The sequence below is a fragment of the Sinocyclocheilus anshuiensis genome, unplaced genomic scaffold, assembly GCF_001515605.1.
Source record: "Sinocyclocheilus anshuiensis isolate Anshui unplaced genomic scaffold, SAMN03320099.WGS_v1.1 scaffold200, whole genome shotgun sequence".
Classification (NCBI taxonomy): domain Eukaryota; kingdom Metazoa; phylum Chordata; class Actinopteri; order Cypriniformes; family Cyprinidae; genus Sinocyclocheilus; species Sinocyclocheilus anshuiensis.
In genome coordinates this window covers 1,199,294-1,225,623 of record NW_015558595.1, presented here as the reverse complement: position 1 = coordinate 1,225,623, position 26,330 = coordinate 1,199,294, and the positions used below count along the sequence as shown (strand labels likewise).

General features: G+C 37.7%; 1 protein-coding gene across 2 annotated transcripts in view; it reads left to right on the top strand.

The window, feature by feature from the left end:
• Positions 1–26,330, top strand: part of LOC107680026 (synaptotagmin-1-like) — a 76,373-nt gene that overhangs the window by 39,612 nt on the left and 10,431 nt on the right. The window contains exons 3-7 of one of the 2 annotated variants that reach the window (XM_016475771.1): positions 12,007–12,179; positions 17,756–17,872; positions 23,179–23,346; positions 24,197–24,364; positions 25,967–26,084. In XM_016475771.1, the coding sequence (XP_016331257.1) occupies positions 12,007–12,179; positions 17,756–17,872; positions 23,179–23,346; positions 24,197–24,364; positions 25,967–26,084 (744 nt within the window). Of the gene's footprint in view, positions 1–12,006; positions 12,180–17,746; positions 17,873–23,178; positions 23,347–24,196; positions 24,365–25,966; positions 26,085–26,330 lie in introns of both variants that reach the window. The other variant, XM_016475770.1, reaches the window with a different exon arrangement.

Genomic DNA, 26,330 nt, shown 5'->3' with positions numbered 1-26,330 from the left:
TGTAACAGACATTTTGTGTGTGACATTAAAGGAAGGGGCAGGAAAATATGAAATTGAAAGCAGCACAATAATAAACCAGTGTGCAACAAATGGTAACTCTTGTTGGTAACAAATGGACTCGCAACGTTCTCTGTGAAACATAAAGACAACAAAAACAAAAAATAATTCTTGTTTAGTTGCAAGTAGCTACAAACCAAAATTTAAAAGAAACTCCATAAAATTTGGCAAACTAATAAACTTATTTTGTTAATATCCAGCTACCTTCTAATGCAGTATTAGAACCAAAATAAAGCCTCATTTGACACTGAAAATTAGCCCCTGAATGGCATTGATTGAGCCCCAGAATGGATACAACGCTTTCTTTTGATTTGAGACACTTTTTCTAAGCTGTAATGAATGAGAAGTGCTCAAGAAGCTTAACCTTAAAATGTTGCTAAGCTAATTTCTCAACACCTTTATAAGCATGTTTTGTTTTGCTTTTTTTTCCCCACAATTGACAACCAGCCCACCACAGTATTGAGCTAAAGTTTACTCATATATATAGCAGAGGTGAAGGCAGAATTACATTTAGAGCTACATAAAGGATGCTGCGCCTGTCGTGACACCATTGGCAAGACCTGAGAAAGATCTGAATCCTCTTCTACACCTACGGTACCTTACTATAGGTGTCTGGTCATTTTACCCATCTCTCTATCTCTCATACTCAATTTCACACATAGAACTTCGCTCCCACTCTCACTCACACTCTCACACATGTACACTTTCACTTCCACCCTTGCTTTCACACTTGGAGACACATTCACCACATTAATTATCACTTTGCCTTCCTGCAGACAACTGTAAAATAAAGGGTTGCCGCATTTGACTCAGACAGATATGCCCCTTCTGAGATCCAGCCAGAAAAAGACACTCCATTAAAGCGGCTTAAAGTACTGTTTTAGCCGCCTCCCTCCATCACACAAACGTCTCCTTGCCAACCGGTGGCTGGGCTGATGAATGCCTTGGGAGATGGGTGCTGTATTGACCGGGGCATCCAGGAACCCTGACGCACCTGCATTAGTGATGAATGGGCGAGTCCAGATGCAGAATACTTGAGCTGTTCTGTGCCAATACAATCCAGTGTGTTAAAAAAGTGCAGGTGCCGCCTGTAAAAGTAAGACGCATGGACCTGTCACGATCTGCCATCTAGCACAGCAAAAACAGAGGAACACAGATAGATGCTGCGTAGTGAGGATAAAAATGTACTTTACTCTAACTCTTCTGCCTTTCTGTCATAGCGGTATGTAGGCAAAACATGAAGATGAATACTGTTTGACATCTATTTCCATGCCAGAACTGAGTGCCTAGGCTCTTTAAAAAAGACTTTCTTAAAACATACTTTTCACTCACTAGTTTAATTTGCATGCACCGTAGAAGTAAATTTTGTGACTTTTTTTCCCTGAAATGAATGTAAATTAATTCCTGAAATGAACATTTCCACCACTGTCATTCCTACCACGTTTCAAACGATATGTTTCATAGCATTTTGTGATGGAAATGGCATTATATACAGTATTTTTAGGAATAAAATGGCTGAAAAATTATTTAAGGATAATTTCATAGCATTTACAGTATATATATATATATATATATATATACATACAAAATGAAATGATTTACACCTAGAAACGGACACATAAATAAAAATTCTCTGTTCATTCTGTTATTTTTCTTTGTTCTCCTCACATTTCTCATATGTCCTGAAAACACTGACACTGATTTCTTCTTGGTAAACAAGAGAACAAGATACCTTTTGATTTAAAAAAAAAAATAAAAAATATTAAAAGGAGAACATTGTTGGTTGTGGTGGAAATAGGAAATGTAAATGTAATAATTCATACTTTTATAATACATTTTCACAATGTAAGATTGAAAGTCTGTGTCTGGCATAAGGGTGGGGCAATAAAAAGGTATTTGAAAAGTTGAAAAAAATAAATAATGAAGGTATGTAACAAAAAGAAAAAAAAAATCAGTTTTAATAAAAATCCACCCTTAGGAACATAAAATGCCCAAAGAAACAAAGAAACACCCAATTACTCCCTGGTACTTCAGACCAAGGGGAAATGTAAATGAACAGGTAATTTGTTTTCATACCAATTTGCACAAAGTCTCAGATGGTGACATATATTCAAAAGGGTTTATCCATAACCTGTGATTACTAACGTTCCCTCAACCCTTACGGTCACACAACATCACATCCGTTCTACAGCACCCGTCACAAACGGTCCTGCGTGTAGAATCACTCTGACAGGTAGCTCTCAGTACGCCACACTTGCTTTGTCACGGCTCTCTTTGAGAGCGTTCCCCTCAAGCCTTGAGGCTGGTTGACAGGTTCAACAGTTTGAACCCGACCATCTTGGCTCGGAAAGGTCTCCGCACCGCTGCGGTTACACAGCTTGGTTGACTCGGAGCAACAAAAGAAAATGACTGTTACACAACAGCTCTGGTTATTCTCCCAACGCTCTGCTACTCAAGCTCATGGCATCTGTTTTCGATGATAATTAACCTCGCTGCACAGAGACAGTTTGAGACATTATTCAGCTCTGCCACAATTACTGTGAATAATGAACACACTCTGTCCAGCCTCTGAAACACTGGGTACCCAGATCCCCAACACAATGCCCCTTGATCTCAGCAAATTTCTGATGTTCTATCAAACACCACAATCAATGTTCATTTCATTCGTTAAAATGCGAACTTAACTGGGAATGTGCTTTGAACATTAACTACAAATTAATGGGATCAAATTTTATAAATTGTCATTATTGCAAGAAATCTACATGTATTTGCATTTTAATTGGATCACAACTATGAAAAATTTTGTCTTATGATTTGTCACATTGTTATACACTGATTGGCTCTGTTTCAAACCCTAGTGAGCTGCCTAGCTGTCTACCATCTGCATAGGCAGCTATATTGTAAATGAAATCTTATTAGTATCTGAATTAAAATGCTCGTTTAGACAGCAGCTCACGAGGGACTTGCAAAAAATGTCTGACATTAGCATGATGCTAAGCTGCAACTGGCACGTGTATAGCATCCACAAATATTGGGCAAAAGTTCATTTTAATTCAACTATTTTCTGCACACTTTGCTTACAAGAGGAACTAGGAGACGAGGAGACGTGGAGATTTCACAAAACGAGAGTCTTTAATAATCCAACAGAGAGACACAGAGCACAAGGAAGACGTTCACAATGAGTAGACCCGGCGAAGAACTAAGAGACAGACAGGAACTTATATACACAGGATAATAAGGAACTGAGGTGCATGGAATCATAATGCAATCAAACTAAACAAGAACAGGAAAAAGACCATATAAGGAAACACAGGAAGAACTACGTGGGCAAAACGGGTCCAAATGTCTGACACTTATCTATCTTAAAAAATAACTAGAAAATAGTTTCACTAACTTGCATCAAATATTTATGTATATTTATATACATAATTTATATATTTATATGTTTTTTAGGCTCTTTTGACTTTATTTTGATAAGAAAGTAGAGATCGTGAAATGACTAGGAAAGGACCCCAAGTCTGGTCTCGAGGTCACCCGACCCAATATACTTTTCCTCTACTAAATTACATAGTAATATTTTTTAAATCAACATTTCTCTTAATTTTGTCCTCATTATAGCAATAACTTCAGCATGTAATAATCTCTAACTGGCACAAAATACAGTAAATATTGTCTGAAAGTTTTTAATTAAATGAAACCATTTTCTAGTTACTTTTTAAAGATATGTTTCTTTTTGAAATAACCATTTCCCTCAGTTCATAGCAGTGCATTATGAAATTGAGCATATAGTATGCCATGAGCTAAATCTCTGCGTCAAGTCATTTACATTGTATTTATTCCTTTTGCAATTGCTTCAAATGCACACATGTTTCAGTATTTATGTGTATTTCCTGGGAACTCATTACCGTGACTGCTCTGTTGTCATGTTCTACTAGCTACAGAAATGCCAAGACATGACAAGTTGTGAGTCCTCCATGTATGTTTGTGATGTATATCAGTTGTTTAGCAGGATTGTGTTGTTTGTCAGTGTGTAGAAAGCCTCAGTCATAGTCAGCAACAGGAGGCGAACTGGAGCAGAGTGCCAAACACATCATCAGCCAACAGCCTGACAGATGGAGCAGCTAGGCCTCCCATTCTGATGACCTTTGACCTAATCCTATCTCCCTCTCTTCCCCTTTCCCTGCTGCCCCCAAGACCACCCCAGAGGACGTCTGAAGGTTACCAGGCCTGTCAACCCTGCTCCCTTGAAATTGAATTATGTTAACAAACAAAAATAAAACCCCAGCCCTCTCCGTCTGCCTGCTTCGAATTATAAAGCCGTTTGAAGAAAGAGATAATCTCATTTAAAACGAGTTAAAACTGCATTACAGTAGTAAACAAACTTATGCAAAAAGACACATTTTCCCTGCAATGTAGGAGAAGCAGCTTCAAAATTGTAATATATAAAGCTAAAAGAAAAACAATTATAATATTACAAAAGATTTATATTTCAAATAAATGCTGTTTTTTTTTAACTTTCTATTTGTCAAAGGATCTTGGGGGAAAATATGTATATATATTGTTTACAGTATATTTGATCAAATAATTGAAGCTTTGGTGAGCACAAAAAAAATCTTACCGGCCACTAACATTTGAACAGTAGTTTACAACTTGATGCACAATACCATGTGACGAAAACCAGCAACGTAGCTTTACATTACTAAAAAAAAGTCGCTTGTTATTATTTAAGACCTGATCTACTGTCTTGCTACTGAAACGTGTAGTGAAGTTTGTTTCTTTCAGTTAGTTGTTCCCTGTGTCTCACTAAACACATTATCTTGATAAATGGAATGACAGACGTCCAATTAGCAGTCAACAGATGAGAACAGACAAATGAGATGGAGAATGAGGGTTTTGGTTTGTTTGTTGTCCCTCATAGCTGTCATTCCTGATATTTTCAGCACCATAATTAATGATATTATCAGTTTTCAGTCAGAGTCTCATCATTGGTGTCACTCGCCATCCGAGCGCTTCGTACATCACAGACCAAATAACAGCACCATCTGTAATAACAAAAGATATGATCTGATCTGGATGCTGTTGACAGAGGATATGAGAGGGAGGATATGAATCTGCTTGCAGTATCACATGAACTGTTATCACACTTGTCTTTCTTTTTCCCTTCAAATATTTTCTAATATGAGTCTCGTGGTGTGTTTGGGAAGGACATTAAATGATACAATGTTGCTCGGTTGTTCGGCAATGGTATGAAAACCTGATGAAGTTTCTAATTAATATGAAATTCAGGTTTTCAAACATTTTCACCTGCTTTTAGAACGTCTTAGGTTTGTCTCCACCACTATTTAGACTTAGTTTTGCAAAGAAAAAAAAGAAAAAGAAAAAAATGTCTGTAATCCTAATATGGTTAGTGGCCACTCACCTGCTTTTTAGAATCTCAGTCTCGAATACTAGGTGAATATTACATCACAATTAATATTCATGAGGCAGGCTCCATTTTCAGATTGTTCCTTTGCCACTGAAACTTTACTAAATGGAAATTGAAATTACTGCCCATCTGCTGGACTTTAGCATAACCACATGGCATGATAAATCACATCCAAGTAATTTTCCTTAACGCAGAGAGTATATTTGGAAGAGCAACAGGGTTGTCTTTCTCTCGTGTTGTATAACATGCTCTAGTACCAGGGTTAATTGACCAACAGCGTGCTGTCAAAACACATTAGTTTGGGTTGCCAGTGTGTGGTGTATTACACCGATGGATCATTATTTCCCCTCTTGGCCCATGCGCTAACAATCACGGCGCTCTTTCAGTCAAATCATGCCTGTTAAGACATTGAGTTTCTCATTCCGTTTTGGTGTGTTAACAAGTGTGAGAGTGGGTAACTCGGCCCTGCGACATGCTGCCTGGGGATAGATCATGTTACTGTTAGCTTCACGTTAGCAGGCAACACAACCTCGCTGGTCAGAGATGCTCACATTACATTCTGATCAGACAAACAGTAGGGTAATGAGCCCCAGGCTGCCCGAAGAGAATCCCAGCATGGTGCCACTACTGCTGATGACCAGTTTACTCTTACTGTTGTGATTTATGTAAATTGACTATTTATAAATATAATATTTTTATTGCTTGAAGGATGAATGTCATGAAAACATGTCTAAGTTACCATACATTTCACCTTACAGTCAGAAATGAAAAAATAATAAATTAAAAATATAATAATATATGTAGAAATTATATTTCATATAACGAAAAATAAGCTTTTTTAATACATTAAATTTTTTTAATTGTTAATTTTATTTTATTTGTGTGATAACTAAGAAGATTTTCTTTCAAATATGTCACTACTATTTATTTATTTTTTATTTTTTATTTATTTATTTTAATCTGATTAAATTAAAGGCATGGCAAAAACATGGTGTATAAATACTTCACCATTTAAATAATATAACGATAATGAGAATTGTGTAATAATATAATGATCATTTTTGCATTATAATGAGAAATGTGAATTGGGTTTGAGAGAAAGGTACTTAATTTTCATGAAAATGATGGCACAGTGCAAAAAAATAGAGTTAATTAAATAGGCTTCCATTTTTTGTCCATTTTAATTTTTTCTTTCAGTTGAAATATGAAATGGAAATGTTCTTGACAAGTTTCATGAGATTCACCCTGTAGCTTTGCATAAGTATTTTTTTTTTATTATTATTTGTGTGTTGTGAAAATGTATTTGCATCTTTAAAACTCATTGCAGATTAAATAATTCAACCAGCACTTAGATACTTGAATAAGATCATAAAATTCAGAAATAATTGTGTTCATTAAAGGTTTTGAAAAAGTAAACTCATTGTGAGAATTCCATCATATGCAGAATAAAGTACAATCGTGCACATGCAATAAAGTACATTCATATTTACGATGTTTTCATGAGTCATAGTTATAAATGTGGTACCCAAACTTTTGCAGTCCTGCACTGCAAGCGGATGATAAGATTCTTTTGTAAATCTAAGATGCTAATCTCAGAGTCATTATTGTCTCGATTCCCTGGCATGGCTTCCTAAAGCAGCTTGGTAAGATTTTTGTGTGAGCCCAGTCTGATAAGTCTGATGCTGATGTGGAAAAGGTGGAGCGCGAATGAGTGTGCTCAAGATCTTATTCACACACTCGATTGGATGGGGTCGAGCCAGAAGGACTCTCACGTCCTTAAAAGCAGTAGTGAGATGGCAGACTTTCTTTGGCATCCACCTCCTGTCGTGTCATTGTTCTAAGCTGTGTTTGGCTTTGAATTGTGCACCACAGTGGTGCTGGATTTGAATTATGTTCCTCTCTGTGCAGTCACACGGTCCAGCTACAAAACCTCATTTTTTGCTCCCCTGTTGAGAGTTTGTGTGTGCATGTGCAGGGCGGAACGAGAGATAGCTGCTTGAAGTTGAAGAGCACATGCTTGCTCCGCAATCCCAAAGGACAATAGACACTTACACAATTGAGTTAATTAGAAAATGTTTCTATTGCTTTCTGAGTCTCGGGTTCTTTTAATTAAGAAACACAAAAGTGTCTTTCAGAATAAGACATTTGCTCGATGAAGAAGATAAGCACTCTGGTTTATTGCATTGGACGGCGCAACATTAGACTTATTTGCATTTACAGTATTAGTGCACAGCCAATGCAATTTCACTTCTAAACAACTAAGCATGATATGAGAAGTATTTTTTTATTGCTACCACAGACTGTGTGATTAAAAATACAGCTAATGTACTCATAGAAGTCAATTTACTCAGACTCAAGCTGTGCTTGTTGTATTAAACATAATGTTTTTCATAAGCTTTAATTATAAAAGTGTCAGAATTGCTCAGTGTCTGCTGTAGCACTAAATGGTTCTCACCTTTACAGACCTTTAATATGAGCTCACAGAATCCTGTATCCCTTGGAGCCAAGAGGTTTTTAATATCGTTTTAACAGTATCTTTTTCTACGTAATAAAAATTTCTAGTTACATGTTAGACGTGTAATTTTATAGCTAGGCTTATAGCTTCAGTTACTACTACATTTGAGTGTTTTTTTATTGTACACTTGCATTATCAACACACTATTTCCCTGTTTAATACTGTAAAGCTGCTTTGACACAATCTGTATTGTATAAAGCACTATATAAATAAAGACTGATTTGACCTGACTAATCAGACATCAATTATGCTGCATTCTGTTCAACCCCAAGTCAGAATTTCAAACTCCCAACTTTAAATGCAACGCTGCATTACTTTGCACATTCTTTTGCTGCGTTCCAAAGTCAGATCCAACTTCATTTCTATTTTACTCATTTGATGAATTTCATTAGCTTAAAAGTGAAAGTTTTTCATTAATTGTCTACATCTCGATGTCACCATGGTGATGCAACATTATACTCACTCATCTTGGCAAAATCTCCGACTTGTGTACTGACAGATTTCCCAAGCTGGAGGTCCGATTTCACATGGCATTCAATTGCACATTTCAAAGTACAACGTTGAATGAAACCTAGCAATATAATATTGCATGCCACAGCTGTCAAGACATGTCTAATAATGATAGTACTCTAAGAAAACTGATGGAGCACTGGCTGGTCTAAGCCCAGGACGGCTCAATGCTTTGTGCAGTTTGAGTCCCATGTGGCAGGGTTTGCTTTAGAGGAGGCATAGAGATTAAAGGGACTCTTTATTCCCCCAGCAGGTTGATATTCAGGCCAGTGGTGGAGAAAAAAAGTGTGCGCAAAGAGCAAGTTTTAACAGGTATGAATCAGGGGTCTAATGCTAGACAAGCTTCAGGAGCAATTATGGTCTAAGCCGCAAGCTTTCAAAGAAGATGCTGGGCAACTGACCAATAAGAGTGGCCTTTAAGATGGCTGACAGATTCTCCTCTGTTTGAAAAGAGTTGAAATGACAGGGCTTTGGAAAAAGCTTTTTGAAAGTCTGGTGGGAGGGTGTTTTGTTTATTTTTTTATATATACTTTTCATGTCTCTTAACATGCTGAAATATTATGCTAAATGAGCAAAACTCAGCGTTTCAAGATATCAAGCAATCAAATTTTAATGTCAACAGGAGACGCTATTCACAAACCATTTTAGCTGATAATCTGGTGTAAACAGGATTTAAAAATGAGACATTTTATGTATTTGTAATACATTTCCTAATGCATTTGAGAGAAACACACTAGAGATCCATGTTAATTGCTCTTAATTTTGAATGAACCATCTGGGAACATATTGTATGTCTGTCCATAAGCTAAAACCATTTGATTATTGTATTGATCTATTATTGTTTTTTTCATAAATGGATATAGTGATGCTGTCCAATGAAGGGTGTTGTGCTAAGAAAGAAAAAAAAAAAAACAAAGGAAAAAAGTGGAGGATTGTCCCCTCCATTACTCCACAGTCAATTCGAGGCCGTGGGCTGATGATCCCAAAGTTACTTTAGACTATCACTCACTGTTTTTCCTCAGAGGAGAGTGCTTATCGATTTTGTCAACAGCCAATTGATTTTTCTTTCTCTCTTTCTCTCTCACTCTTTATCTTCCCCAATCGCTCTCTCTTCAGACCTTGCTTTGGGAAATGTGTCCTGTGGTAGCAAGTCTAACCCTTCTGGGAGACAAAGATGCTAGCATTTATTTCAATTTTTCTCTACTGCCAATTCAAATATAAAGTCCTCACACCACGATAAGAGAAACAATAGATGCTTCAAACTGAGGACATTTGGGGAAAAAGATCCTGTCAGGATATTGGACGATGTTCTAAATGCCAACTGTCCTGGCGGGAATTTTTTTTCAAATATAGAATGGATAAAACTTACCAAAAACGTGACCAGATCACATTTTACTCAAAATACCATTTTAACTAAAAAAACATCAGAAATATATTCTTTGGTTTTTCTCATTGTGATGGATGATTAAGGGAATTTGGGCTTTGTTTTCCCTCCTATTTATATTTCTGTGAAACAGGAAGCCATGGCTGGATAATTTCATGTTCATAATCACCCTGGAGTGCTCAAAATTGTGAATATGAATGGGAATATACTTCAGAGATATTTTACTCATAAGAATTTCTAGGGGTGCCAATAATTGTGTCCAACGTGTATTTGAGAAAAACATTTATTTCATAATGATATTTCCCCCCATTTTAAATTCTTATTATCCAATGAAAGGTTAGATTTTTGTGAATTTTTTTAATAAAAGATCAAAAGGATTAACAATGCAGATTAATTTTCACAGCCTTCTTTGATCATATTTACCTAGGGTGCCGATATTTTTGGCCATGACTGTAAATTAAGATCTTTTATTGTAAATTAAGCCTATTTTATGGTCATTAATATATCACCTTGTGATTTCATTGTGACATTATTTTAAAGACAGTTAAGTACATTTAACTCCCAAATTTCCATGAGAATGGATAATAAAGATTTAATCTAATTCAAATTCTAGCAAAAATTGCTCTCTTATTTCTTCCGATTTTCAGATGGAAAATGACCTTGACAGTTTTCTTGAGATGTACTCATGTTGGAGTGCTTGCTAGCTTCCCAAAAGCAGAATACAAGATGTCTTTCGTGCACTGGAGCCTGACATTATTTATACAGTCCTTGACTCTGCATTGTCCCAGAGCAAATCAAGCACATTCAGATCTGGAGTGGAAAAATCTGCTTTTTTTCTGGAGAAATCTGCTTCCCTTAAAGTTGTCATTGGTTGCCAGGTGTTTGTTGTGTTGTGCGCAAAAGCCTTCATTACTGTATGAATCTCTGAATGCAGAATTCTTCCACCACATCTGTCTACCAATTATTCCCAGCAAATGTTGGTTCGAGGAGGAAGCTTCTCTCGCATCTCGAAAACTGGCATTCCCATATCTGGTGCTTGTGCTCTGTTGACGCATGCAGTTTTAGTCCTGCTGTATAGAGGCGTTGCTCTTTCTCTTGGCAGGAGGCTGTTAATCTTGTCGAAAAGCTGAGGGGCTCGATTGTCCTCCCCTGACAGCTCTCGCTGGAGTTTGGAGCTGTATTTATAAAGTCATGACCAGAAGACAAAATACTATTTTCTGTTATTCTAGCACAAAGTTTATCACTATGCTGCACGGATGTAAATTGCTCACAATATTTTTAAAACAAGTTTTTAGAGGCTAAGCAATTTGGTCAGTGTGCATAAATTCTTGTTTGTTAAGTTCAAACCTCATTAAACAACATACGTTTTGGAGTATTTTCGTTCTGTTCATTTAGTTCCATGCAGTCCTTGACAATCAAATAAATCCACAGCTGAGCTTGACTGCTTTAACAATGTCAAGCTCAAAATGTCTTCCAAGAGTGATCAAATGGCAAGTTGTGAATGCCAGCAGCTCCTGTTTTCAACTAAATTGGCTGATTACTCTCACTAGAGCCTTGCAACATCTCTCTCTGAGCGAAGATTGTTAATCCCGTGCGACCAGCAGACATGAAGGTCTCCAGCAAAGAGCGTCAAACAACAGACTGAAACTTTTCGTCATTTTCTTTTCTCTCCCTTGCTCTTGGAAGATATTGAACCGTAAAGCACATGGCTGTTTGGAATCATGTCAGCTCAGTCCATTTGGTGGCCATCTTGATAACAGCTCTTTCCAGTCATGCGAGTACAGCTTTTATTGTCTTGAATGGAGAAAGTTAAATAAACGAATGGTTATCTCAAGATTTAAATTCTGCGACTATTTACTCACCCCCATCTTTATAAAACTTAACTACTTTTCTTTCTTCTGTGGAACCAAAAGGGAGGAACTTAACAGAATGTTCAGACTGCTCTTTTCCAGTGAAAGTAATATTTTAAAGGCAGATTTTTATAGCAACTTAAATTCTGGTCTGTTCCTCACAAAAATCTATCACATGGCTTCAAAAAATTTGAAATGTAATGCATGAGTTACAAACGTAGTGTATAAGTACATTGAGTTTTCTTGTGTGTTTTTGTCTGCACAGTGCCATCATGGGCCATTGTCGCCATTGCGTTTGTTGCTGTTGTACTAGTTGTTTCCTGCTGCTTCTGCATCTGCAAAAAGTTGATATTCAAGAAGAAGAACAAGAAAAAGGGCAAAGACAAGGGCAAGAATGCCATCAACATGAAGGACGTCAAGGATGGTATCAAAACCGAGGTAAAAACATTTTGTTACTGCTGTTGGATTAGCCTTGTTCTTTAGTCATCAGAAGTTGCATGAAATATTTATTTCCTCAAGTATTATTGTATTAATGCACGATGCAAATTAAGAATGTTCATAAGACAACTCTAGATGGAGTCATCTGTTGATGGTGTTGTTTCACAGCTGACTTTAATTGCAGGACTGCAAAACCTGGGCATGCTAACGGTTCATTAAAGTATTCAGTTTTTTTCTGTTTTTCTTGCATTTAGCTTAATTCACTTTGTAGTGCTGCATATGGTTAACTGTGCTATGAAGTGGTATCAACCCAGAGAAATGACAGTAGATAATGAAAACAATAGGAGAAAGAACATTTATGCAGCTCACTTTTTCCCGCACACCCACAAATTATATGGAACACTGGCACTTTAACCCTAGTTAGCATGCTAATTGCATTAACATGCTCGCAATAGTACACTTCTAACAGAATAATTGACAAAGTCAGCTTAATTCGCGGTATAAGGATGCTGGCTTTGAGACCATGCCAAGACCACTCAGATCCCAAATTAGAGACATTGATTTTCGAGCACAAAGCACAGTGAAGAGGAACAGACACAGATAATTAACAACACTCTTTAAAAACCTAGTGTGCAATTCCAGAATGTCACAGTTTATCAGCCTCAAACCAAATGCGAATAGATGTACTATAGCTGCTATATGATGTTTACCCACCAGCATTGTTTATTAGTACTTTCAAAATAGAAATAAGAAATGGCTACAGCCACTGAAATCCATATAATCAATATTTTGCAACACAACCCTTCTGAATAAAACAAACCAGCCTAAGGTGGTTAACTGGTCTCCCAACTGAACCAAGCTGGTTAGTTTTAGATGGGTTTGGGTCACTTGTCAACTGGTCTGTCAGCTGGAAGGCCAGCTGAAGACCATCTTGGTCAGGTTAGGAGACCAGCTAAACCAGCTAAGGCTAACATACCAACTTAGGCTAATTTAACATGTTGTTTTTAGCAGGGAAACACCCAAATATAGATTGTAATACCCGTGCTAATCAGATAAATATGAGAGGTTAATGAATTGTCACTCTTACTTAGCCAATTAGCGCAGGTATTAAGAACGATACACAACAATCAGAGCGATATGCCAGAGTACAATGTCCTGCACAACATACATCTTTTGTTTTATTGTCAGCAGAAGGAGCTTTGAGCTTCTCAGCAGTCATTTCTCCTGGTGTGCCCAGACTCATGTGATCGCCTTTGTGTGTGGTTGTTTTAATTTGTGTCTCTTCCTTCCATGTCCTCCTTATCTATGTTTTGTCTGATGACTTTGCGGGATTGCCACTGGCGGTAGGTTCCCAATTGCTGTTGGATCTTCTATAGCCTGCTGCAATGACTTTTAATAGCCTCTTGACAACTAGGTTTACTCTAGTAGAGTAAAATTTGTGTTACTATGCATACAGTACATGTATATCTACAATATATATATATATATGTGTGTGTGTGTGTGTGTGTGTAAGTCTACATATACACATATATATGAAATGAGAAAATGCATTTGGGTACACAAGGTTGAACCACATTGATTTCTCCTTGTTATTTGAGGTCCAAAACAGAAAATGTTCATTTCTCCAGTGTAAAAAAAAAAAAAAGAAAAAAAAAGTGACTGAGGAGACTGTCAAAGTACGAACTGCTTAACTGCTAGTGATATGTTCGGCTTGTTTGACTGCCCTTTTATCTGTATTATCTGTACTCATCTGGGTAGGGTTGCACCAGCCATTTGTAGGTTCTTACTTAAATTAGAATGTTAAGCCCACACTAGAGGCTTAGTAACTACTAGCTAGTTTGTAACTAAATCTATACATTATTTGGTTGCACCAGTTGTTCGTAATGCAGGACTTAGCTAATAGTTTGTAAGCTCTCTCCGTAAAATAATGCATAGTCGCATATGATGTTTACCCTAAATGATCCAATAGAAGCCTTCAAATACGTGAGCAGAACTTGTTTAAATACTGTGAATTTCAATATATCCGTCATTCTAACTTCTTTTTCCTCATGTAACTAACGGTAAAAATAAGTTTCCATTAAAAACGATACTTAATCATGAATAACATTATAGTCTATAGGTAATAGGGGTGGGGGAAAAAATCGATACAGCATAGTATCGCAATATTTTCTGTGGCAATACTGTATCGATACAGGGGACGCCAAGTATCGATCTTTTATTATACTATTTGGTAGAATAATAAAATCAATTGCTTTACAATCCACTCGATGGTGGTGTTGAGTTTTTTTCTGGTGAGGTCAGCTGGGTCACCTTCAGCATGCAGTAAGTTAGTAAAATAAAGAGACATCGCGGAAAGTTATCAGGAAAGCCCCGTCCGCGTTTAAATCGGATGTATGGACTTACTTCGGATTTGTAAACAAGGAGGGGATGTAAGTAGGGATGCACCGAAAATATAGGCTACATGTAATAATAATAATAATAATAATATGGCGCGCCGCGTCGCGCTCCGCCCGGCAGTGTTCAGCGTGCATGTTTCACTCTCCTCGTCACGTTTGACGCTCCGCTCAATATTCCGATCTATGAATGTGTTTTCCGCTCGTGTACCGCTCATGCTCATCGGATAGTTGAGTTTGCCAGGTGCATACAACATTTATGACAGGTTTTCATGAAAGTGTTGGTCAGTTTGTCTGCTTGACAATCCCATTTTGCACTGCAACAATAAAACTGAAGTGAGATAAACTGAGAAATGTTTCTTTTTAGTTAAAACAGATGTTGTCAAAGTTTTCCTTTGGGGACATAATTTGAAGTTGGAAACATGTAATAAATTGCAATATATCGCAGAATATCGCAATATATTTAAAATCGCAATAATATTGTATCGTGACACAAGTATCGTGATAATATCGTATTGTGAGGCCTCTGGTGATTCCCACCCCTAATAGGTAAGCTATTTTTTTTATATGTAAATAAAATTCAGAAACTGTAATTGAATATAATATAAGGGTCAATAAATACTGAAAGAAAAAAAAAACATAAGAAATGCCATTTATTTATTATTACTGATTTCGTTTGACATGCGCAGTATGGACTGAAGCACACAAGAGGCGTGCTGTAGATGGGGTGTTGAAGAAGCGCTAAAAAAGAAACAAAGTACATTTATTCACATTGTTCTCTCTCGTAATATGTACGTGAGTGTAAATGTCAGCAGCATCATATATGTCTATGTATTTTAGGCTAGGCCCACCCACATTGTAATTCCTGGCTACGCTAGTGATGTCAGCAGCATCATATATGCCTAAAGGATTGAAGGTTGTCGGGTAAAAGAAGAGCATATTGATGCAGTTCACTCAGTCTTGCTATTTTATTCCAACCGTTACTCCTGTCCGGACGCTTCCGTAAATATTTAGTTTATACGTAGTTACGCTTCAACTAAGTGTAATGGTGCAACGAAAAAATATTTAGTAGTGCGTAAGTTGTAACTTATTGCCCATTTATGTCAAAACTAGGCTAAGTTGTAATTTGCTTACAGCTGGTGCAACCGGCCCCTGGTCCACTAGAACTTAAAATTGAAAAATGTCCTGGAGGAGAACAGCACCCCCCTCATTAGCAGGACAAATGTGTTCAAGAAGCAATTTTCAGACACGATGACCAGACTGATCTTCAATTGGATTACATGTTTTTTGAAACATCACCTTTGCCAGTCACATGGAAAGGGTATCAATAAAGGACACTTACAGCTGCATACTAACTGGTTTTATCAACTAATTTTAATCATTTTACACTTCCAAAAAGACTCGTTTAAATGAATGATTCAGCCAAAAAAAAAAAGACCTGTCTTCATTTACTCACCCTCATGTTGTTCAAAAGCTGTGTGACTCTTCTTGGAACGTAAAAGGAGATGTTTAGCAGAATGTCCACACTGCTCTTTTCCACACAATGAAAGTTAATGTTAAGCAAGATTTAAAAGCATGGTTTTTAGTGAATAGTGGCTTAATATGTTGTCACAGTGCTGTCACATGACTCTGAGTCGTATGGACCACTGTTATGGTGTTTTGTTTTAGTCAGTTTTTGGCCTTACCAGCCTTTAATTCCCACCCACTTTCATTTTATGGAAAGGAGCAGCTCATGTGTCCTGCTAAACATCTCCTTTTGCTTTCTGCTGGAAAAATAAAGTCATTCGGGTTTGGAACAACAACAACATGAGGATGAATAAATCATTTCTGGATGAACTATGCCTTTAAATTAACAAGCTTAACAAGCTTGACTTAACAAGCACCCCAAAGAGAAGTGTTTGGGAAAATAGTCTGGTCCTCATAAGGAGACAAGACAGTCAAGAAATCAGTTTTGTTCAGCCTTTTGCTTTCACACTTGTAACCCAACAACTAATAAGACAGACCCTGTACACATTACGATCCCTCCCACAACACCTTCTGCTGGCATGATGCTTACAGCTTCCATGAGCGTGGTGGTTATCACCAATAACTAAGGGTCATGACAACGCCACTGTGTGTGGAAGATCACATCACAGAGAATGAGGGTCAATATACGAGCACTCTTCTTGAGAACGTGAATGCCCTGCATGCTTTACCGATGAGCAAGACTGCCCTTTCAGAAGGCAACTATTTCACAGTGAATGAACTGAGAGCTGAGTTTGCCTCGAAAATCGCATGCTTTCCAGCGACAACAAACCTCCCTCGACATCCCCTTAACACTGCCACTGTCTTAAACTCTGGCTAGCTAGGGAGCTAATGCCACACCATCCACAACATTTACCCACTGATTTGTTGATGCCAGAGATTGTTCTGCCTGAAATAACATAAAGGACAATGTATTGTACAATGTATTTCTTAAAAACATCTGTCTGCTCATCTTGCCTAGGGTTGGGCGGTATGACCAACAATTGTAAATGTTTTTTTATGTCACAGTACCGGTATATATATATATATATATATATATATATAACATGACATGTTTGTCGTTGCTTTTTAAAATTATTATTATTATTTATTTATTTGTTTGTTTTTTGATAATTTTATATTTATTTATTTATTTTGTACCAATTTTGACAGCGTCATATGTTAATTATTGGGAAGATTTTCATTAATGATTTATACGTCTGACAACTGTGCAGAAACAGCTTTTCATAATCTAAAGTGGGCTTAAATATAATATAATATAATATAATATAAATACCACTGATTGGATGAGCCAAGTTAAATAGCTATATACAGCACCATATGTGCAGCCAATACCACCCAGCCCTAGCCTTTCCCTTCCCACCAACCTAAATTGCTTGCACTCATTCAGTTCATCTTCTTGCAACTCTTTTCACAACTTTTCACAATAGCAGATCATAGGAGAGAAGGGGGTTCACAGCCCAAGTCTAGTGCATCATTGAGCATGTCATGGTCTTAATTGCTGTGGTGTTTTAGTGCTTGCTCCCCCCCTAATAGAGGTGCGGTTGAAGAGCAGGATGGTCCAGGGCTGGCCCGGCGCTCTGGCGAGGGCAATCGGGCAGCGCCAGCGTTGGGCCGACAGGACTGACTGTTAGTGGGTGTCTCCTTCAGGCCTTGAAGGATGAGGATGATGCGGAAACAGGGCTGACGGATACAGAGAAAGATGTGGAGCCTAAGGAAGAAGAGAAACTTGGCAAATTACAGTACTCCTTGGATTACAATTTCACAGAGAATACGGTAAGGGGCTGTCTCCGAATCACCGTCACTGTGTGTTGTTTAGTGAGGTCTTCTTCGTAAGTACAGTGTGTTTGTCTGTCAAATTGTAACCAGCTCCACTTAAATAACGCCCATTACTCTAAGGTTATTCAGTGTGTCACTCTAACATAATTGAATGATCACTGTAAACTCTGTGTTTAAAAAATACATGCTGAAAATGTGAAGATAGATTACACTTTGAAAGTACGAATCACTTTTCAGAGTAATTTTTATTGATGTGCTGTATTATTAAGTGCTATCTATGAAAGCCAGAGAAATTCAGACTTAGCACTTATAAAATAATGCCCTTCATCCTGTAAACTCACCAAATGCCATGAATGTCAAGAGCACATTACAGTAGTTAGATTTGAGTTTGAATCGGCTTTCTTCCATGCTGACTGAGTGAGGGTGCTGGCTTGTCTTCAACTCTGAGGCTAAGCCGAAATTCATTGGGCGCCTCTTACAAGCGGTTGAGCTTGAAAAACGAGTGACTTCCAGAATAGATGCACTTCCTTTTGTCAGATCCTGGGTGACAGATAATTGAAGCTGTGCATAGTCTCATGCTGAGACTGAGCAGAAAAAAGCTACAAACCTGAAAAAGCCAGATTATCCGCCATCACACACACACAAATTGCAGCTTTTATAAGCACCGCCACAACAGGAGCCTTTTCATTGTATGCCGGTAATGTATGTGTAGTGAGATGACAAAATGACTGCAAATGACTGGTAATGCTTTCAATTTATGGCATAACAGAGTTTTAAGAACAAGAATGAGATGTTCAAGATACTGCATTTGTTCAATTCTTTTGCAGTGAAACAAAAATATTTCAGATATCTAGTTAGGTTTACTGAAGTATTCATAGAAGGTATAAGAATGTGAGGATAAAATGTAGCATGAACACAAAAGAGCAATTTCACTTAACAATTGTCATTTTTTGTGCATGGTATTTTAGCATAAAACCCTACATCATATTCACTAACCACCTGCAAAAAAGCAGGAGATGCAAAGAAATCCACATCAATCTGACCCAGATTCAACCCACAGACCCGCTCACTCTCATTGACACAAGTGTATCTCCATCCTTTGTGCCGGAAGGAAATCTACGTGCTTCTTTCCCGTCTGGCTTTAAATCAAACTGAGTATCGCTTCAGGGCGACTCAGAGGTCTGGGAGATTTTTCTGCAACTCTTGCCCTTTCCAAAGGGGAAAGGTTCCAGGGAGCTCAGCTAAACTCTGGGTTTGTTTAAAGGTATTCTGGACCTTTTCAACCCTGCTGAGCAAGCCAGAGGGTAAAAATAGAAAAGTACAAAACATGGCATTCACAAAGCCACACGACACAATATCTCAGAATCCAGGGCGGCTCCTCGGGGAGACAGAGACAGGGTGCAGATAAGGGCAATATTATTAATGAGGATAGAAAAAGAGATGTGGATTGAACTGTGAATCCACACACGTTCACTGAGGTGGATCATTGCAATCGTTTTCTAACACATCCCAGGTATTTTAAGGACAGGAACCCCTCGCTGTTTATGCCGAATAACAAACCCCCCTAAGAAAATGGTTTTCTCTGAAAACCATTGCAGCAGTAATTTAAGATGACAGCTTCAAAGCCTTCAGATGAGAGATTGTGAGCACTGCACCCACTGAGGTGAAGTCATACGGCTGGATCTTCCTCCAGCATGTCCTGCAACAGTCTGATTCTTCAGACTCTGTGAAGTTTTTGTATCCTGCTGAGCGATTGAAGGTTATTATGGCCAAAACAATCAGAGACAGATCCACCCTGACTCATACTGCTACTGTCGTCCAGATCTATTCAATCTTACTCACAGCAAGGAGCTGCTTACAAAAGACTTCTCATTTAAACTCAAAGATGGCATCAGCTTGTCTTTCACAAACTTACAGTGAGACTGACAGCGATGCCACTGACAGATACATTGCGTAATTGGGGCCAAATGTGCAGTGACATTTGCGAAATTTTGCAAGCACAAATAGTATAGTATATAGTATAGTGATGTGTGAAGCACAGCTGACACAGAAGTCACTAGGGGTGTGTACAGTTCTCCACACACGGTTCGGCACACGCTAGGACCGCGGTTCAACTTAAATCTGACAACGCATCTGTAATATGGTTTGCTATAAATAACACGTAAAACAAACACGGTTCGGCTAATGTATGTTTCTGTTGATGGATGCGTATTCTGGCTTCCCAGTACATTACAACATCAGCGATGAAAAAAAAAAATGTGGACAAACCATTCACTCTTGTTCAATGCGAATGCCGTATGCTGGAATATGAGCAGTCATTTTTTCCGTCATCACCCGGGTGCTGATAGCGCGCGCGCATGGGTGAGACCTGAACAGCACACATTGATATCTGTGTTTAAACTAAACATGTCAAAATGCCCGTCTTGGTAAGTATCCTATAGCAGACATAGCCGGCTGAACGTACTGTATCAGTGCATTCTCTTAAAGTGACAGCACTTTCTTAATATTAATCAAACAGCAACAACAAAGAATTCACTCACTGCTCTTGATTGAATAGCTTTTGTAACTTTAATAAAGATTAATCTTTAGTTTATACAGTGAAATATGCAATGCTGTTTTACATTTCATTACTTTATTTAATTTCTGTACCTAAAAACTCACGTTAGACCTACCTAAAAAAAAACAGAAAATCACTGTTTATTTTATTTGTATCTTTAATATATTGTATTTATTTGTGCTGTTGCTTGTAGCTAGATAGATTATTCTTATTTTCTTTATTTTTATTTGACAGTATAGTTTTTCCCTAAACATAGCACATACCGAACCGTGACTCTAAAACCGTCATACAAACCGAACCCCTAGAAGTCACTTTTCAAACCAAACCAATCTTTTGCTCAACGCTGCAAATTTATGTGACCAATTTGAACCTGCTGTGAAATCTGCTTGGGGAAATCTTTTGCCCTCACGCAAAACGTTGTGCTGATTCCTTTTGAAATGAATTGATCTCACCTGCCAAAATTCAGTGAACAATGGCAACCACAACTTTAGGTCAACGTGATATGAACAATACTCTATTTACTGTGAGTCTGATGCCACGTGTCATTGTTTTCATGTCCAAACTCTCTATCAGATCACAAAAACAAACAAAAAATGGTGCTAATATTTACAGCATGCTGTAATACTACTGAAAAATCATGATCCTAGCTTTTATTTCCATACCGAAATCTCAGTTGGCCAGACAGTGATTCATCTTTTCTGAATCAATACATTTTTGGTGTCAGGAACACTGAGTTCAGAGACTGTAGTGTACACTGTGAGTTTTTAAAAGCTCAGCTTAAATGTGTGCTAGAAATAAATTAAGTAGTTGAGATAGTATTCTCAGTCTTAATGGAGTTGGAGGCTTGGAACCAGAAACATTATTTGATATGTCACAACAATTGCATTAATATCAAATATCTTGAAATAAGTGTTACAATTGGGTTATGTTGAGGTGCTCTAAAGGGTGAAGTTGACCTTTACATTTAATTAGAAATTCCACTTTATTTATTATTATCTAGATATTGAATTTCTTATTGCTAACATGTCAAGATATGAATCTGGAGTCAAAATCTAGCTGACATTTAAGTATTCTCCTGTGAAGTATGAAATGCTAAAAACTGGAATCAGTATAGTTTAAAATATAATTCCGCAGTTCTCACAAAGTTAATGGTCATATTTCAGCATGACTGACAAAAGAGAACTGTTTATTAAAATAAATAAATAATAAGGACTCTTATTTTGTCAATCATTAGGAGCGATGGGCATTATTTGTGGAGCATTTTCTATTTTGTAACAGTTTCTTTCAAAATACAATTGTTTCTCTTCCTGTTTGGTTGTCTGTGTTAGAACAGTGTATGTGGGGGTGTTTCTTTCTTGAAGCCAGAACATGTGCTTTTTTTCATCCGAGATTACAATGTGAAGCAATAAAACTGTCCAGACCTGAAACCCACCACCATTTAATTAAAAAAAAAATAAATAAATTACTACAGCCTGACAGGATATTAAAATCTTTATAGTTCCTTTGTCAAAAAAAAAACACAATCACAGGGTTCTCTGATGGCCACCATCTAAACCAGAAACACTGGCAAAGCTCGTCACTGACTGCAGTCTTCCCGTGGCAGCACAACCGAAGTGTGACAGCTGGTCAGAGTGAGAGAGAAGGGCCTGTGTTGACACAGAGACGGGGCGTTTTATGGGAAGCTGATGGGAGCTTGATTGACTGACTCTAGGACCCATGAGGCCATGCAGGGGATATGGTGACTGGCAGGTCAATCAGGACCTCAGCCCAGCAAGCCGGCCAATCAATTATCAGAGCCGATGGGGAGATAGGATCAGCAGCACCACGCTTGACATGGCCTGACCCCATCGCCTCCTTAATGCTGGGACTGTTTAAAGAGTAATGCAGTCTGGGCCTGAAGGATGGACCTCAGCATCATAACTATAACTGACCTCTCGGTGGCTTTTCATTTAAATAAGCAGATACTCTCAAGACTGATTTACTATAGTACCACCCATAAAAGGAAGTGAACAGGTGAAGTCAAATACAAACCAGTTGATTCACAGTAAACCTCATCAGATTTATCAGAAAGTAGTTGAAACATTTTCCGTGTGTGCTAGTTACTAATTTTGAGAGTAAAAGTTCTCAAAAAGTGAAGACGCATCCACCAAACCTTGGGAAAAAAAAATAAATGGCGAAAAAACCTTGTTTGTTGAGACTACCAACACCTATTATTTGAATGTAGTGTCATTTTAGTATTACTTATGTACTGTTGTGGTATTTACAGTATTAATATTTTGTGTTTTCATTATTTTTATTAAGGTTTTCTATATTTTTATTTTTATTAATTTTAGCACTTCAGCTTATTTCAGTTAGTTTCAAAGGCAAGATTTCTAATACTTTTAATTTTCCTCTGATATTTATGTTTTAATGTCAACTTTATTACAATAACTGGAAATGTTTTTTAATAGTTTTAGTTAACAATAACAACACTGTTTGAAAGCTTGAAAGTCACCAGACAAGCTGAACAAAAAAACAGCTTTATGGAAAGTCCCTGATACATTCAGTCTACGTGAATGTGTAGGACTGATGTTAGACAGCATATCTTGGTGCTTTGGAAAAAGACCAACTGTCTTCATATAAATCTGACCAGCACTACAGTGAACTCCTACAGAATGGTGGTGGGGTGATGGTTCAGACAAAGACTACACTCCTCTTCAAAGTCTTACTCATGATCTCTTTAACTTTGACTTTTGACCCTTCATAGTTCATAGTGGGGATCATCCAAGCAGCAGAGCTGCCTGCCATGGATATGGGTGGCACTTCTGACCCCTATGTAAAGGTCTACCTTCTTCCAGACAAGAAGAAGAAATTTGAGACCAAGGTCCACCGGAAGACGTTGAATCCTGTTTTCAATGAGCAATTCACCTTTAAGGTAGGTCACAAACCTAATAGCGTCATATTATAACAAGCGATTTCTCATTGGATCCATGCGTTTGCATTCTACTCATACAGTTTATCAAGTTATTTCTGACTACTTCCTCTGGCGTATTAACAAGACAGTAAGTGGCATGAGGCGTTGGAGTAATTACATGTAAACATGCAGATGGACTCCTGCAGGTGTCAGTCATCCGGAAAGTAGTATAATTTCTATTTTGAATGTTCAGTAGAGCTTTCCGATTCGTTTTTATGAGATGTCATGCAGCTAGAAAGACCTTTTTGTGTAATTACCTCTAGACTTCTATTAAATTGCTAAGTGAAGTGTTGAATTCTTAAAAGAATTGCAAAAATATAACTGATTCAACCAAGGGGGGTAAAGGACTGTTTGCGTGTTTGGTTCTTGTTTAGCCTAGCGCAATTTCAACTATGACAAGGTACCTTGAGAACAAGAAATGTGCCACATGCCAACATCGAGAGAGATAGCCACAGAGCTCTGACATGTAATCACAAGTGCCTTCATTATTGAAATGAAGAAACTTGAGAGCTGGTGTGTGTGATAGCGTCAAGGACAAAATAGCAACCCTTGGGTCTTATCTCTTTCCCGGCCAATCAAGCAGTTTGTCGCCATGTTGGAACAAGTCCTTCGGGATAACGAGTTTTGTCTGAAAAACAGCTCAATTGGAGGTAACCAATAATCAAATCTCTCTCTCTTTCTTGTGCGCACACGCAGTTGTCTTATAGTTTCGTCCCAGCATCTCAGCGTTAGATAAGTCCTATAACTGGAATTTAGAGAGATTAGACTGGTAGGTATGCATGCAATTAATTTCACCCCTCTTATCCTGCAGGTTCCCTACACTGAGCTTGGAGGGAAAACTCTGGTGATGACGGTATATGACTTTGACCGTTTCTCCAAACATGACGCCATTGGAGACGTGAAGGTGCCTATGAATAAGGTCGACTTTAGTCATGTGACTGAAGAGTGGAGGGACCTCCAGAGCGCTGAGAAAGAAGAGGTAAAAAGCTAACATGGGTGGCAATAACCTGTTTTCTTGTAATGTGATTAAATCTTAGCATTTGAGTGCATATTCCATATTTATTGCCTGACCTTCTGGAGCACAAGTGGAAAGTTTGCCAGTTGAGTTGTTCACTAGTAGTGATTCTTCCCAGTGACTTGAATCTTTTCAATCCATTCACACACAAACAAAAATCATTCACATTCAGATTTGTTTGCTGATCTGGATAAGTTAACACTTTATACCAGTTGGTAGCAACTCCTAAGTGAACGAGTCAAAATCGTTTTGGTTTTTGTTTTTCTAGACGTGATCTCAACGTGGCATCCCCCATTTGCAGACCCTGTTTTTGTAAAATGAAAGAATTTGTATTAGGCTACTCAAATGATACGTCTTCATAGATTTTGAACATAGTAAAATATATATTTTTTTATTTAAAAATAAATTTAAATTTTTTTTTAAATGAGAAAAAAATGTGCACCTTTACAAGATTTAGTAAAAACACTTAAATGCTGTACACAATCGAAACTAGATTCTATACTCCACTGAGAGATGCAGACAAATGGTTATTGGCATGTTCTTCAGGTTTGTCAGCTGCATGGAAATTTACTCACTGTACAAGTGCTAGACTTCAGGGCTATCCATCTTCAATGGAAATGTCAGTTAATCAGCTGGGTCGTGCCACATTTTTATTAATAAAAAAGTGTGACTTTCCAGGAAGTGGTTGCGGAGATTCAATTTTCATGGTAAATGTCATGGAATATAGCATTTAAGCCGTGGTTTTTGTGGGAACCTTGTTTTTGTGCCACGGTTCCTTGGTGTAAAGGTTAATTATGACGCTGTCAAAAGCCTGCTGAGGGCAGAGAGATGAAGGCTGTCTACATACGTTGAAGGTTGCTCTTTGAGTTTGTGCAGCTGTTACACTCCATGTCCGATGAGCTAGCGGAGCACTTCAAACACCGCTTGAGGAAGCTGGAGAGTATTGACTTTATTCAAAGAATCTCCTTGTGAGTGATGTCCTGAGGGTGGCACTTTTAAGTGCCTGTAAAAAACTAAATGAAAATCGACTGCAAAATGCCGTAGCGTCTCGCAATTCCATCCAGTTCAGTCCTCTTTGCTCTTTTTTTTTTCCACTACACAATTGCAAAAAAAAGAAGAAGAAAAAATTCTTGGCAGTTGATTCAACTTATTTACCGTGTAGGACTCATTTAATTAAGCTACAGTATGAAATGTTATTTTTCCATTCTGATGACCTTTTAATTGACAGAAAATCGATTGTGTGGAAATGGCATCAGCCAGTTGAAAGTAAAGTGATGTAACCTTTTCCCACTTCCTGTTGTTTTCTATATGTCACATGTGTTTGTGTCCATGCTTATTAGAATGGCTCCTGAAATATGAATGGAATGTGTGTACGTGTAAATGTATTTTCAGTGTGTTTACTGTTGGAGCTACATTTGTGGAAAATTAATCAGATTTAAAAAAATACAAATGCCATGCTCCTCAATTCATTTTCTCTTGAATAAATTTGACCAGGTTTTTAGGTTAATTTTTTCTGCTTACCTTGTTAATGATGTCCCTGATTGAAATTTTCTCTGCCACTCACAGCAAGAGAAGCTGGGTGACATCTGTTTGTCTCTGCGGTATGTGCCCACTGCTGGCAAACTGACCGTGGTCATTCTGGAGGCCAAGAACCTGAAGAAGATGGATGTTGGTGGCCTGTCAGGTGAGTCCAGTTACTGAGTCACACTGTCAGCTGGACACTGGCACAAAGGTTGTGCCATTATGTGACAGTTCAAGACAGTGTCTCTTGTTGCCAGCTGTCAGCATGACAATTCAATTGTTTATTAATATTTTTAAAAAGTTTGCATGTTTTTTTTTTTTGTTATGTTTGATACATCAGTCTTTTGTGACTCATATATAATGATATAGGAGAAAACTATATATATATATATATATATATATATATATA